This window comes from Myotis brandtii, unplaced genomic scaffold (genome assembly GCF_000412655.1).
Source record: "Myotis brandtii unplaced genomic scaffold, ASM41265v1 scaffold441, whole genome shotgun sequence".
Lineage (NCBI taxonomy): Eukaryota > Metazoa > Chordata > Mammalia > Chiroptera > Vespertilionidae > Myotis > Myotis brandtii.
Genome location: NW_005366873.1, coordinates 611,998 through 628,623, shown reverse-complemented (window position 1 = coordinate 628,623; position 16,626 = coordinate 611,998). Strand labels below are relative to the sequence as shown.

General features: G+C 42.2%; 1 protein-coding gene across 1 annotated transcript in view; it reads left to right on the top strand.

The window, feature by feature from the left end:
- Window positions 1-16,626, top strand: part of ATRNL1 (attractin-like 1) — a 428,818-nt gene that overhangs the window by 320,741 nt on the left and 91,451 nt on the right. The window contains exon 28 of the mRNA XM_014546342.1: window positions 15,271-15,385. Within this exon, the coding sequence (XP_014401828.1) occupies window positions 15,271-15,385 (115 nt within the window). The remainder of the gene's footprint in view (window positions 1-15,270; window positions 15,386-16,626) is intronic.

The window sequence follows — 16,626 nt, the reverse complement described above, 5'->3', positions numbered from 1 at the left end:
TTAAAATAAAACTATAGCCTGGGTAGAGAGCTCTTTGGGAGCCAGGGGAAATAGGTGAGGATAGAGGCTTTTCCCCAATCAGTTGGGGCTGATGGCTTCTGCCCTGTGAGCCTCATCTTGGTAGGGAGCTGCCTGTCACCTCTTGCTTCCACCAACCCAGTGGGGACAATTGGCTCCTCCCACAGGAACCAGCAGGCAGTGCTGAGAGAGGGATAGGGAGGCTCTGGAGGTTCTGTCTACGTGTCCTCATGACTGGATATCCTTTTTCTTCTGTCTCATTCCTTCGAATCCCATGGAATCTCTGTGTTCTGAGCCTTGGACTTTGAATGGCCATGTGTCCGGCTGTCTCTTGGGGCATCTTGTAACTTCTGATGCTCGTCTGGAGCGAGGGAGAGGCCTGGGTTCAAGTCTTGACTCTCCCACTTAACCTTGCTCAGGCAAGGGAAACATAGCTACTCGAAAAATGTTTATTATTATAGCACCTTTAAGCCCACAGCTGACGTTATCCATCCTCTACCTCCCTTTACTTGTGCTGTCCTTGTTTGCTTCCTGTCCACTCCTTCGTGATGTTTCATCTCTGCCTCTCACCTGACGACTGACCCTTGGCTGCCCCTACCCCAGCTCTGGCAATAACATGAGTTATAGTTTCAGCGTACAAAGATCTATGGTTGGGAGATGCAGTTAAGTAGCGAGGTAATTCCCTTCTAAATGGAAAATGACCATCACATGTATTTTCATGACACAGTATTTCATTTTAGTGAGGTGGTGTGTTTTTTTAATTCTTTCAGGACATGTAAGAAAGAAGAGAAAAAAGGAAATTGAAATAGCAAACTAAGAATTTATGGTGTTCAATTCTAATAAGCAGGCAAGCTAAAGGTATGTTTAATTAAGGAAGAGAAAAGGGCTAAATAATAATATGGCTGCTATTTTCTGAACACGCGCCCTGTGCCATGTAATATACCAGGTGCTTTACATAAGTTACCCAGTTTACTCATTGCAAAACCCTGTGAGTCCCTGGCACTATGATTATGCCCTCTTTCTGATGAAGAAACTTGGGCCAGGAAATGTGGTCCCCCTGCACGCAGGCCATGCTTAAATCCTCCCCCCTCTAACACAAAGACAGCGCTCCTCATCGCCCCGGTCCTTTTAACCTGCGCTAGTCTACTGCTTGTCACCTTCTTCCTGGATGTTATGCTACCTATTTAATTGTCTTCTAATCATCCTTTTCCCTCTATGAAGGGAAAGGTCCTGTCTGCTTTGATCACTGCTTTATGCCTCGTGACTGGAACAGCATTACTCAAAGCACTTGCTTACGAAGTATCTGTAGGATGAATGAGTTACTTTGCCCCGCATTATACATTCAGAAAGAGCATGGTCGTGCGCTTGAAAGTTCTTCCCACATTCCTGTTTCGTTCTCTGCAGGTGAGGACCAGACCAGAATACCTGCTTCTTTCTTTCTTAGCCTGAGAAATGAAACTGTCAATGGTTAAGTTAAGTTAGGTAATATGATCAGTTCGACTAGCTTTGAGCAGAATGAAATTGCCAGCAGACATGTAGCTGGTGTGAGTAGGAATGTGTAGTGGCAAAGCATCACCCTCGTTTTCTCTCTAACGGACATTGTATTACTACAGTTTTGCTCATTCATCCCTCATTCTAGTACCTTCTATCAGGTCTCCATCCCCAAGGCTATGAATTCTACCCTGCTATGTATATTCCTGCCTCACTGTGCTAGGAGGCCATCTTAATCTTCAAGACATCGAAAGAAACATACCCCGCCAAAGGGTTTAGTTCGTTCGTAGCAGTTGATTTGACAACAAAATGTGACTTTATTGTGTTCTGGGTTCAAAAATGTGTGCTAATGCTTGGCGCCTATATTGATGCTTAGCACAGGGTCCGTGACTGCTCTTTAGTCCACCTGCTCCCTCTGCCCACGGGAGGCTTGCTTTCTCAGGAAACCTCATTGACTTCACGGGAAACAGGACGCTTTGACTCATTTGCAACGTAAGTGTGAAGGGTAAGCATGCTTACTCCGTTCTTCAGACTGTGGACCAGGCCACGAAGTGAGCACTGAGGCCATACCTTTCCCCCTTTTTTGATGAGAAAGGTCACCATCCGAGTTGCCAGCCCAGGTAGGAAAATGAAAGAGGAAAGTCGTGGTCCAGAAGAGCCAGCATCTCATGGAAAGATTAGTGATGGCAACCGCGGCAGCTTCATACGATGGGAAACAGAGGGTATATCTGATGACTTTATCGGAACCAGAACAGTGTGTGCGTCTGGCCAAAGTCTCTTTCTTGGCTAACAAGGACTTCTTTCTGTTAGAGTTATGAATAGTGAAGTGGCGCTGGGCTATGCTATCCAGATTCCCCTTCAGGACTGAGCCTCTCATGTTCACAGCTCACCTCTGAGTCCCTCTGCAGGAATTCCCTCTGTCCCTCTGCGAAGGGAAGCTGCCTCCCCCATGCGACGCCACCTCTCTGGAGACAGCCCCCGTGCACTGGGACGTTCCAAGGCTTGGCCTCTTGCCTCACTTTGACGCAACTCTGAAGGACCACCCTCCCAGGCAGAGGCCTCTGCGCAGCTGCATCACAGATGAACCTCTCTCTCTGCCCACCCCACCCAGACTGCTTCCCCAGAAGCCTGCGCACAAAGCTGGGAGTCTCAGAACCTGTTTCCTAGGAAACCTGACCTACAACATATACTTCGTCTATATTCTAAGGCGCTATTATGATGACTAGTCCCCGTTTTATGAGTGTCATCAATTTTATGGCGATCACAAAACTCCCATAACTAAGTGAATTTTCCCATTGACATTTGCCACGCTATGTGATATGTGGCTTATTTTTCAAAGGGAAGTAGTTTGAATGACCCCAAAATAGGGTAAATGCCCTGAGGGATTGGTATTAGTCACTGGTTCTGTATTATACTTCCCGATCATTTCCAAAAGAACAGAGGAAGATGGCAGCCGATCCATCGTCTCCGGCCATTCTCTCAGGGTCACATTGTGACGGGGGAGACTCGATTTGTTTCCTGGGGCCGCCGTAACAAATTACCACAAACTTGGTGGCTTAAAACAACACAGATTTATCTTCTCGCCGTCCTGGAGGCCAGAAGTCTGCGCTGCAGGTGCTGCCGGGCTGGCTCCTGCAGGAGGGCCTGGGGGGATTTGTCCCACGCTTCTCTCCCAGCTTCCGGCGGCTGTCCACACACCTTGGCATTTCTTGGCTTGTGGTTGCATTGCTGCGGTCTCTGCTCCTGTCTCCACATGGAGCTTTCTCCTGCATGTCCCCTCTGTAGGACACAAGGGCCACCTCATCCAGTTTGACGTGATCTCAACCCATTACATCTGCAGATGCCCTGTTTCCAAACACAGCTGCACTGTGGGAGGGCATGAACTTTCAGGGGCTACTGTTCAACCCACACCAGAGACCAAGTGAGGAAACAACCAGATTTGTCCCCTTGTTGGCACTTTGATTTGTGCTGTGTCTCCTTTAATTATCCTACCGTCCTTTTTATTTATTTTTATTTTTTAAAAATATACTTTTATTGATTTCAGAGAGGAAGGGAGAGGGAGAGAGAGAGAGCTAGAAACATCAATGATGAGAGAGAATCATTGATTGACTGCCTCCTGCACGCCCCACAATGGGGATAGAGCCCGAAACCTGGGCAATATGTCGTTTGTCGTTGGCCGGAATCAAACCTGGGATCCTTTAGTCCGCAGGCTGACGCTCTATCCACTGGGCCAAACCAACTAGGGCTCTACCGTCCTTTGTAGAGACAACACAGTGAGCCAGATGTGTGCAGCAGGCAACACCCATTTAAGGAGCCAGATCTGTGCAGCAGGCCACACCCATTGACCAGAGGCTCCATAAGGCCTCAATGATTCCATGATTAGTAGGAGGCAGAGGGAGTCGGGAAAGCAGCCTGAGGAAAACCAGGGGAAGGACCATTACACAGACTCTGGCCGTTAACTTTTAGTCAGCCTGCAAAAGGACATTTGGGGAAGAATCAGTTTGGAGGAATATTTTATTCACTTTTATATACTTTGCTTTCTTTTTTTAATATATTTTTATTGATTTGGGAGAATAAATGAGAGGGATAGAGAGATAGAAACATCAATGATGAGAGAGAATCATTGATTGGCTGCCTCCTGCTCACCCCCTACTGGGGATCGAGCCTGAAACCCAGGCATTCGCTCTGGCTCTGACCTGGAATTGAACCCTGGCCTCCTGGTTCATAGGCCGATGCTCAACCACTGAGCCACCGGTGGGCATACTTCACTTCCTAAAGCAAATTCTAAGGAAGTGGTTGAGTTAACACAACCAAATCATTTGAGGAAAGGCCCAAAGGAAATGCGGGTATGTTTAGTTTGGTCACAGGGGAGCCCGCATGTCTCAGGACATGGGTGGGGCCCCAAGTCTGCCCTCTGGATTCCAGTGAGTCTGGGAGAGCCTGTGGGATGGCTGCATGAGGTCCCGTGGTCCTGCTAAAAGCATCCTCTGCCTACTATCCTCTTTCCTCTTATTTTCCCCCTCTTAATTCTCTTGATTATAAAATTAAGGAAATTTTAATCTAGTCAATACTGGTGAATGAGGTACTGGGAAAACAGTCTTCCCAGCTACACAGGGAAACAAAATAGCACACTTAGGAACCTTTTCTAAGTATATCCATCCATAAGATAGTTTTCTTTTCGCTGTAGAAGCAGAAAGTTTTCAGTAGAATATTTATCTTTTCTAATGGATTTTCACCCTGCACCTTCCACCACTTGTATCCATCAGCTTCATCTTCTCTACTGACTTGACCTTGGTTCCAACCTGCATGCACAGACACTGGAATACTGGCCCCATACATTGGAACCTAGTCCCGGGAATGAAAGATAGGAAAAGATCAGGACATTAAACCTCTCTTACTGCCCTGCCACTAATCACCAAACTAAGGGGAAGAGGAAGATAAAGTGGAACCAGATAAAGTGGCTGATATGTAATTGGTTTTGATGCCTACTTCTTGCCAGGTACTATGTTCAATGCCTTATCCCTATATTATTCTTTATGATGTTCAGGTAACCTTGCCGGGTTGGTGTTATAAACTCTGTTTCCCATATGAAGAAGGTGAGACATGGAAAAGCTAAATAATTTGCCCAAGACCCCATCAGATTTGAACCCAAATCTGCTTCACATTCAGTAAAGTCATTTGAGCATGATGAAATATTTCTAGACTTTATAATAAGAATACTCCCAAACATGATTGTCAAAAATTCTTAATATTGGAAAGGCTACTCTGCCTACAAACTTAAAGGGACATAGGAGGACTATTATGAACAGTCAAGAAGATGTCTGCGGGCCCTTGCAGGTTTGGGATTGGAGTATCATCCTTTGCACTGAAAGGTTGCTGGTTTGATTCCTTGTCAGGTTGAGGGTTCGATCCCCGTCCGGGTGCATGTAGGAGATGGCCCATCAATTGATGTTTCTCTCTCACATCCACACTTCTCTCTCTCTCTTTTTCTCTTTCTCTCTCTCTCTCCCTCCTCTCTAAAATCAATTTTTAAAAATCCTCCTATATAGTAAAAGGCTAATATGCAAATTGTCCCCTCGACCAGGAGTTGGACCAGAAGTTCAACCCGGAGCTCAACCAGGGTGCAGGGTCGGCTGGCCAACTGCCTGCGGCCCCTCCCCCCAGCCGGTCCCAACCCTGTTTGGGCCCCCCCACCTCAATCAGGGGTGGGGCCAGACAACCGCCCATGGCCCCTCCCCCTGGCCAGTCCGACCTGATTGGCCCAGATCATGGAGGGCCGGCCGGACAAATTCGTGCACCAGGCCTCTAGTAAATAAATAAAAAAGATGTCTGTGTCCCATGGAGTTGGTGATGGAGAAATCAGGCAGTCCTTTGGGTGATGCTGACGGGTCACACAACAGGGAAGAAGATATTAGGGAGGATGAGAAAAGCCCTTGAGAGGAAGGTGACTTCAACCTTTGCATCGTTGATGGGTTTTACAGAAATGCCCTTGTATTATCTACTGGTGGGTGCAAATCTTTAAGTTGTTTTTATATAAAAAGATAAACATGCAGAAAGCAAGCTGGCATTGGTGACCTAAGAGAAACAAGAAAAGAAAAAAGAAAAGAAATCCCGAGCACCACAGGTGTAATATTCAAACATACATTTACAACTCCATGTATCTTCAGCATACTGTGAAACTGATATTCACAATGGTGATAGTGGGACATTAAGGCAGTGTTAAATTATGTTCAATATGTCTGGTTAAGAAGCAGAGAAATTGATATTTAAGAGAATTCACATTAATCTTAAAATATCCTACCATTGCAACATCTTAGCTCTTATAGGGTTAATGTTCTGCCTTCTAGGAAAACTCTGTTGTCCTGAGTGACTCAATCTCTGAGAGATCCAGGCAGGTTTCAGTGCATCGTACATAATTTCATACATATGTTTGTCACAAGTCAAATCAGCTCTTTCATTCAGCGCTTGTCCATGCTTTTGTGACTTGTAACAGGCTGTGATTGGTGTAATAATCTTAGGAGAAAGTCATTTACTGTGCTGGCTCTCTTAACATTTGATTCCTCATTAAGAATATTGCCATATCTGCACTTTTATTCTTTCTGCTGACGGTCACTTTTTACAGTGCTCCTTGATTTAGTTTTATGATTGAAGTTTCAGAAATAAATGTTTTAATTTAATGTTCTCTCGGTGTAACAGCTTTGACCAACAGTTTAATAATGAAAGAGCACCGAGTTCCTGGTAGAGAAAGGTTGGCTGGTGCACCTCTGGGGTGATTTGCTTTGGACATTGCAGATGTCCTGCACTGGTCAGGTTCTGTCTGAGCATCTGAGCAACTGCGCATGCCTTTCTCACAGGTAGTGATAGTCCCAGGAAGAGTGCAAAGGAGCTGAGGAGGGCCCTGGTTTCCTGGAGGGCCCCAGTCTGCCCCTGTGGCCTCTTCTCATCCCTGCCTACTGAGCACTTCCTAGACTCTGTCCACAACGAACTTCCAGCAAGTTTCCCAATAGCCATGTGCCTTCACAGCCCCTTGTTCATGCTTTCCCTCCTGCCAGAAATCTCCATCCTTCCTCATTCTCCTGGTGAACTCCCAGGCATCCCCTGCAAAGTAAAGCCCTTCCCCAGGAGAGCTACTGGATCTCCTCTGCCCCCTCCACTCTCAGCCCCATGGCACTCGCATCCCTGAGCACATTTAGCTGTGACTTCCCCACAGTTGCAGTCAGATTGCCCTGCAGGAAGCTGCACCAGGGCAGGCACTGTGCCCTGGGAGCACTCCACCCCCTTCGCCAGCAGGAGGCCTGGCTCATTTACCTTTCAAATGGAATTGATCTATCAGCTGCATTGCTAAGGTCACATTTTGCATTAATGACATATAATAATGTATTTTGGAATGGACCAGCCTTGAGAATAAATTCCAAGATCTTGATTTTCTACCTTTTCTGCTTGCGTATATATTTCTCTGCTATACATTGAGCTTTTGTTTAAACCTTTTTGCCACAACATTTAGAGATTTATCTTGTGTACAAGTTGGAAAAGAAAAAACAAATATCCATGTATGCATGAGTTAGGTGCCGGGAACGCTTACTCTGCGTGGTACATAGTACTCACAGTCAAGGCAGGGAACAGGAAAGGGGAAATGGGCAGATACTCAGCGGGAGTGGTGATGGGGCACATGTGGGGAGTTTAGCATTGAGAGCATTTCCCCCACCTTGTAAGCCTCCAATACAATTCTCTCCTGGAAGCTGAATTTCTTAATTAATGCATTTCAAACCATTAACAGAGATTTTAAAATTGGTCCCTGCCCTCAAATAGCTTACTTTTGAGTTGCATATATTCTTCAGAAGGAAAAACAGCTCTAAAGCAAAGGGAATTGGACAAAGTGGCATATTGATGACAGCTGACAACAAGTATTGTGTGTCGCACTTTATACATGTAAATATATACTCTTTAAAATATTTGACACGATATGAAAATTAAGTTTACAATTGGACTACCTTTGGAATCTCAGAAACAGCATATATTTCTATGAACTCCTTTAACCCTCATAACAACACCACGTACGTGGAAGGTATGGTTAGTTGTGTTTTGCCGATGAGAAACCTGAGACACGGAGAGGTTAGGATTTGCCCAGGGTCACACTCGGATGGATGAGAGAGCAAACCTTGAACCAGGCAGTGGTTGCTTGAGGTTGTTCTCTCAACTAGTACATTGCACTTCCTCCCAGAAGTCACGGGAGGAAAAAGGAGCTGCTCCTAATGATTGAGGTGGAGTAGAGAGAGGGGGCCCTAGGAGTGGCCCGGGATGCCCGGAAGGCTTCTTGCAGGCAGTGAGTGGGTGCTCGGCCTGACCTTGCAGAAATGGGGGGTGTTGGCAGGTAGTCCAGGCGGAAGGTATGGCCTGAATGAGAGCATAGGACTGGGCTTGTGCAATGTGGAGTCAGCTGACTTGGCAGGCACATTTGTCTCTCACATTTAGCAGTGTTTTTTGAGGTCAGGAAGGTGGCCCGAATTTTCAAATTAATATATAAAGTATGTATAGTGGTTCTGTTGCTTTTTGTACTATGCTATTGAGAAAAGTACAGGTGGTTAAAAATCTAGTTATGGCAATTATTTTATACATCATCTCTTTCAATTTTTGAAAAATGCTATTAGGAATCAACTTATAAAGATAATCTGTTCAAAGTCACCTCCTATTAACATTCAGATTTACTGGCCAACTCAGGACAAAGCATGATTATATATCTCAAAAAGACAGTCTCCTCATTTTCCAGGACTAAATACCTGTGAAAAAATAGGTAGTAAAGCTCCAGCTATCACAGGCCAGCCTCCCCGGCTCAGTGGCACATAATTAAAATTGCAGCAACATCCAGTTCAACTAGACATTATACTATAGTTATAAACCTTCAATGTGTGTGTATATGAGTGTGTGTGTGCACACGCGTGTGTGTAGTGAGAGATTTTGAACAGGGATTGAGTCCGAGGCATTTCAACGAAGGAAGAAAGATCTGTTACGCCATGAAATTACGTTTACAATGGGAATCTCAGAAGCAGCACACTGATCCTGTGAATATCCTGTTCATTCCTTTTCCTTTTCCCACATGCAATACTTTATTCTCTTTGAATTTGCTTCTAATGCAGTTTAACCCTGGTCTTGAGAATGTCCATCAGCTTAATTTCTTTTGTTGATATGAATTCTTCTCCTAGCAAGTAAAGCCAGCTCATGTATTTTTCACTTTATCGTTTCATGAAAAGCAAACAGTAAATAAGGAAAGAATATGGTTTTTAATTTTTCCAAAGTCTAAACCAAAATCAGAACCTGTTTTTGAGATCTGTAATCTTGGTGATATCAATCCTAAGGAATCAATACACTTGATTAGCTGTGAGCCAAGCCATCGGGCTGACTTAATTCAACGCTCAGTAAATTAATTCCATTTTACTAATGTGACTAAAAACTAAATTTCATATCAATATAAACATTCATTAAACTGCAAATACCAAGTGGTGCAAGCTGTTGAAAAAAGGCTCATTCTTATTTATAGATGGGTTTTGATAAGAATAGCATTGAAATGTTTTAGTAGGGAAATGTTAGAGTGATTAATGTGCAGTTGTTTGCATTTTTAATATTTCACTCATATATCAGATTAGTATTTGTGCATACTGTCAGACTTTATTCTGTTCTTGTCAAAACACTTATTACTGCTGACAGGTATAACATATCCATATTAATCCTTAATTCTTTGATTCAATTTTCTAATTGCCTTTTTGGCATGCGATGGTGGCCGTTTAGTCTTATGTGATATATTCATCATATGGTATATTAATGTGCTTTAAAAATTAGATGTGTCATTTAAAGTACCTGGACAGGAAAAAAATGACTAAGGATTGCAAGTTTCACTGTACTTAAGCAAAGTGTTAGAATATTGGTATCTCACACATTCTGAAAGCTGTCCATAAATCATAGTCACGGAATGTTCAAGGGACTTAAAAATCATCCAACCTACTTGTTCATTTTCCAGTTGGGGAAATTGACTTAGTAACACACTTAAGATCATACAACCAAATGGGGGCAGAACTGATCCTAGAACTCAAGTGTTCTGAATCCTGGTCAGAAATGGGCAGATATGTGCATATAATTCTCATAATTGATATCTTAAGTTGGTTCTTACTATTACTTGCAAGCTGAGAGAAAGAGAGAATCCTTGTCTTCTTAAGCCCGTGGTCGGCAAACTGCAGCTCGCGAGCCACATGCGGCTCTTTGGCCCCTTGAGTGTGGCTCTTCCTAAGCCTTAGGAGTACCCTAATTAAGTTAATAACAATGTACCTACCTATAGAGCAGGGGTCCTCAAACTTTTTAAACGGGCCAGTTCCGCTGTGGCCAAGGCGCTTATGACACTGAAAAGAGATTCTAGAGCAGGGGTCCTCAAACTTTTTAAACAGGGGGCCAGTTCACTGTCCCTCAGACCGTTGGAGGGCCGGACTATAGTTTAAAAAAAAACTATGAACAAATTCCTATGCACACTGCACATATCTTATTTTGAAGTAAAAAAAACGGGAACAAATACAATATTTGTATTTGCATGTGGCCTGCGGGCCGTAGTTTGAGGACCCCTGTTATAGAGTTTAAGTTTAAAAAATTTGGCTCTCAAAAGAAATTTCAATCATTGTACTGTTGATATTTGGCTGTGTTGACTAATGAGTTTGCCGAACACTGTCTTAAGCTATACTTTTTAGCAGTATTGTTTAGTGGTTAAGAACCAAGATGCTAGAATCATACAGATCTAAGATCCAGTCCTGGATCTGCCCCTCAGTACCTGTATTACCCTGACGATTTTATCTGACATCTCTGAATTTCAGTTTCTTCATCTGTATAAAACAAAATGACACAATAATGCATGTAAAATACTTAGCACAGTACTTGGAACCTAGTAACTACTCAAGAGATGTTAGCTAATTTTTAGTTAATAATGTGTTAGCTAATGTTTTCAGTATTTTATTATCCCTTTAATGTGCATAATTTGGATAAAGTTGAATCATGCCTACCAGCTATCTCACCATGTGAAAAATAAATTTATTCTTTTATTCACTTACTCATTTACCAGCTGCAAAGCGCACTCTAGTAGATGCCATAGGAAAAGCAAAGAAGACTCCAACACCATACCATCCTTGGAGGAGTAGGAATCTGATAGTGACATATAACAGGGACATCAACACCTACAGTAAACGATTGGGAGACATAGGTTCACAAAAGGCAGCGCATGCAACATGCTTGGGCACCTCAAAGATGGAAAGTGAGAACAGAGTCGATAGAGATGAATGAGAAACTGGACCTGCCCTCAGGATGTCCCAGTGGGAAGACAGGGCCTTTACTCACGGGTCATTCGGGATAGAACATGAAGCGGTCCATAAAAGGTACAATGAAGAACTTTAGAGGCAGTGACTAAATCCCTCAGACCAGGGAAGGCTGTCTGGATGAGTCGGCTCTGAGGGTGTGTAGCTTTAGGAAGGTGAAAGACCTGTGGGAAGGATCTCTTAGACAGTAGGGATATTATGAGTGAAGAAGACACCTTCTGGAAACCTGGGCACAGTTGTTAAACAGTGAGCACTTACGTTGACTAAAACATGGAGCCGGTGCAGAATAAAAGATGAGGTTTGAAGAGTGCGTAGACACAGGAGCCTGGCAGCCTGAAATGTCATTTTGGACTCCATGTCACAGAGATGACAAAGTGGCAGCCCTCAGCCCACGAGAGAGATTTAATGTCTTTCAAGAAAACTTTCTAGTTCTCTGTAGTCCCTATCAGTTTTGATTGTCTTATCTGTAAGTTAAGATAATCATCCAAGATAGTTTTCTTTCGTACTATACACAGTTACATAGTGATTCAGCATACAAGCTCAGAAGACAGACTTCATTGTTCCAAATTCTGGTTTGGTCACCTAGTAGGTCTGCACCCTCAGTTATGTAAATCTTTGTACTTGAGTTTAATCATTTGTAGAATGGGAATAGTCCCTGTGTAATGGGTAGGATTAAACCCACGTAAGCGCACAGCATAGCACCAGGCATAATGCAGGCACTTACTAAATGTTAGCTGTTATTGAGCTGCTCACCTGGGCCGGGAAGGAATTGGAGTTCGAAAGCCCTGCTTTGGAACTACTAAATGTTTTTTGAGAAAGGAAGTGACATCTTTTATCTTCCAGTTCTACAGCTTTGGACTAAACCCTGGTAGGTTATAAGGCCTGTTCCAAGGACATCAGATAATTGTTAAGTGTTAAGTGCTCAGCTGCTGCACTAGGGTTTTCAGTGGTGAACTTCAGTGCGATTTCTCGAAGTGAGTCACTCACTCATACACTCCCTTTTTGAGAGAGCCAGTGGAGAAGAAAAAGCAAGTAGCCAGCTTTGCCCATTGGTCTCTTTCAAACATCCAGTGCTTCTTCTAACAGCAGTTTCCCAGGACACATCAAATGGTGGCTTCACTTAGAGAACATTGTGAATTTCAAGAAGTGCAAATCCTCAGGATTCCAGAAGCTTCTCCAGTAACTTGCTTGTCTCTAATAGCTGAAAATTGGAAAGGGGTTAACATAGAATTGTTACCCACCCAACACAAGAACTTGAAAATATGAGTGCAATCGTTTTAAAAACACCAGAGTGAACAAAACAAGTCTTTTGTAAAAGTGCTGCCCGCTTTATAAACAATGCCTGCTAATTACATAACTGTCAGTGATGTTTCCTGGCACGGCCGCACTCCAGCTCCTTTCGGTACAACAAATAAGAAGATGCCTACAAGTAAATCACAGTTGCTAAGTGCTGTGGGCAAACCCAGGCCTTATCTCTTTCAAAGGCAGCCATGGAAAATGCATGATAAATTGCACACTTCAGTAAACACGTTATGTCATTGTGGAATGATTTTGATTCATGCTTATGTATTTATCACGGAACAACTGACAAACCTCAAGGTATCAGAAGTATCATTCATGGGGTTTTGCTATTTTATGTTGCAAAATTCAAATGGCAAAAAGTATTTTTTCTCTTTTTTATTTAAAAATCTTTATTGAAAGTGGGCTTTGTCCCAGAGTCTTTGGAAATAATTCTCTTAATTATGTGAATTCCTGCCAGAAGTGTCAAAGAGCTGTGCTAGTCACTAATATTTTCAATATAATGAATAATTCATATTTTTGCTATTATCCTTTTATAAAAATTTTATAGCCAAAAATAGACAAGGTTGTAAGCCAATTTGATTTTTAAATAGAATGATAATCTCCTTTTGTATGCTTATCAATATAAAAGACATTTCTGAGTTTTTCTGCACAATAGCTGTAGAATTAAGAGGGAGAGAGCATTCTTTTAGGAAGATTTTTACAGAAGTGACTTTTATGCAAGCATAATTCCTTTTGCTCGGTCAAGCTATTTCACCGCAGTCTTTATCTGTCACTGCATCTCAGAAGTTTAAAGTATTAAGTAATTAAGTCATTTTCCACCTGAAATTTACAGGTTTTTTGTTGTGTTTTTACCCATTTTTCCTTTCAGTTGGTGTTTGGGCATTAGCATTTCTTATTCCAAACCTTAGAAACAGCAGGCAGTAGCCTGACAGCAGTGCCCACCCATGTGCTCTCAGATGGTTTCTTGTTTGGCTAAATCCCCTAAACCAAAAACCACTCTCAACTTTGCTTTTGCTTTTTTGTTTTATTTCGTTGTAATCCTAAAAGCCGTCTAATTTTCATGACCCACTATTTTAACATGACTGTGGATATTTTGGATACTGCCAATCATCATATTGAGAGCTTACAAACAAAACAGCAAAGAAAACCTTGCCTAATGGTAGAATTGATAGGTTATTCCCTAGGGATATTAAAAAGGACTTTAGTATTGCTAATATATCACCATCATTGGAACCTGAATTTATTTTATTTTCTCTTAGTATATTTTAACCAATTGACCTTCACATATACTTTGCATTTATTAAATTAGGATAAATTTCAATAGCCTTGAAATATGGCTCAAACAATTCGTAGTATTTTTCCTTCTAGCCTTGGAATAGGACAAGCCTATTCTCTAAATATTTACATCGTGGGAGAATGTCTATGTACTTATGCTGATTTTGACTTAACATTTTCAAAAGTAAATCTGTTAAAATAAATGTAAGCTTTAAAGTGTAAAACTATAAATCATGTAACTTGATACAGGTATTGCAGCATGGCTTCCAGCACTTTCTGGGAAGATTGTTATGCCCTTTCCTTCTAGCACAATGGCCACTTTCACCTTTCTATTGAAAACTCCCAAAATGGATGTGTGTGGGGATAATTTTAAAACATGAGATTTATGTTGCTGTGAAGGAGAAATTCTTTATAACCACATAAAACCATTGTCACCAGAAATTTCCCTCTAAGTTTTACATGAAAGGGGACATATTTTATCTTAATGCCTCATTAAACTTTCTGGAAATGGTAGTATTCTAAAACATTCTCGGTAAATGACTACACATGTCCGTAAGTCCTCTGAAAAGTTCAGATGTCATTAGTGAAAAAAGACCAAGCATTTGTTTTAATAATTAAAGCAGTGGCATGTTTTCTTCTGCTTAATGTGGCATAGATGTTGCTTTGATATGTCACCCATATCTCACCCGCAGTTTTTTAGGGTAATAGCCAAAACCACAATTTCTATACCAAAAAGATATCAAAACTCGGGAGACAGTGAAAAGAGTATTTTTTTTTTAGGGCAGTCAGACTACTCCGCATGGTGTTGTAACGGTGGATACATGTCATATACATCTGTCCAAACCACCGAGAGTGAACCCTAATGTAAACCACGGACCCGGGTGGTTAGGGAGTGTCAGTGCAGGTTCTTCCCTTGGAACAGTATCCCTCTGGCGGGGCTGTTGATAAAGGGAAGTCTATGAATGCATGGGGGCGGTAGGTTTACGGAAAGTCTCTGCACCTCCTCTCCATTCTGCTAAATTGAACCAAAAACTCCCCCCCAAAAAAGTATTAAAGAAAATAAAGCCAAAAATAGAACAAAGCAAAGAATACTTTTCAAAAATTGCAAAAATATGTACCAGTATGTAAGTCCCCAAGAAAAATGTCTTTTAAATGTTAATGGCCACCACTCCAAAAAAATATTACTACAATAAAATAGTTAAACTATTTAAAAATTTTACATGGTGTGTCCCCAAGCACTGGGAATGCACAGTTTAGCTGACCGAAGCACAGATAGGAGAAAGGTAAAATAGCGGTATCGTGTTAATTCCGCAAATTGAAAATGAGTTTTCTTTTTCAGGGGGCACCCAAACCCATAGCCATTGAACCGTGTGCTGGGAACAGAGCTGCTGTCCTGACTGTGTTTCTCTGTCTACCGCGAGGATCCTCAGGTGCCCCTCCCCCGGGGCAGTCAGGTAAGATGAAGGATGAGCCGTCAGCAGTTAAGCGAAACATGTTGACTGAACAGAAACAGTAAACAAAACTACCACACAGCACCTTTAACATGTTTACATGGTTCTAATTAGAATATGGCAAAATTTTATTTGGCTACAAACTTCTGCCCAAATATCTAGATATCTGCATTGCTGTAAATTCAGATTTTTTTATTGTTTCTCTTAGAAATACATGATGAATATGTGTCTGTTTATATATAATATACACACATATGTGTGCTCACCCCCCTCTCCAAATTTTTTGTTGTAATTACAATGAGAAATTTCACTAGCAGGGCAAACAAGTTCTTGACCCTTTGGGTCAGTTTCTTTTTTCCTGGTATGCGTGTCTTAAAAGATGCTAAATTATAAGTATGACTAGAAGTTTGTTTTATAAATATGGAACCAAATTAGTGAACCTGTTTGCATGTTGGAATGTTTTAGCAGCATCAGAGGATGATTGCTTGATGCAACCATATCAGTATTATTGAGGTATGTTCTTGCCCAGCCCAGTGGCTCAGCTGGTGAGCATCGTCTGTGGACCGAAAGGTTGTCGGTTTGATTGCAGGTTCGGTCCCTGGTTGGGGCACATACAGAAGGCAACTGATCCTATCAATGATGTTTCTCTCCCACAGTAATATTCCTCTCTCCCCCTTCCTCTCTCTAGCAGTTCCTCAGGTGAGGATTAAAAAAAAAGTAAGTTCTTGCTGTCCGCACCATTCAGGTGGGGTTTGTGGGCCAGGGAACCCCAGGCACGGCCAATCGTTTCCTCTGGTTCTCCTTTTCCTACGTGAAAAGTGTACTTTGAATTGTGGGATAACTCACCACATGTAACCTCTTAGAGGTCTTCTCATTGCTGTGATGTTGTCCATATTGCAGACATGCTCAGTGCTGAGTATAACTTTAATGAAATAACAAACCATGCTTATTTCTCTCTTATCACATATCCTATTCCATTTGCTTACAATTCCTAATTTTTCTTTCTCCCAATTGTCTTCTCTAAAAACCTCTTCTTGAAATGGATGCTTTTTGAGGGAAAGGGTAATTTCCAATCTGTAAAATAAAGTGCCAGAGCTCTGGCAGGTTCTCAATAACAGGAATTGATGACGAACTCGCCTCCCTGCGTATTTTATCTTTTCTCGATTCCCTAGTTAGAGTATTTTACTTGACCTTGCTCCTCACTTTCTTGATTTGTGTCCAACAAGACACAAAAACAGAAGCTA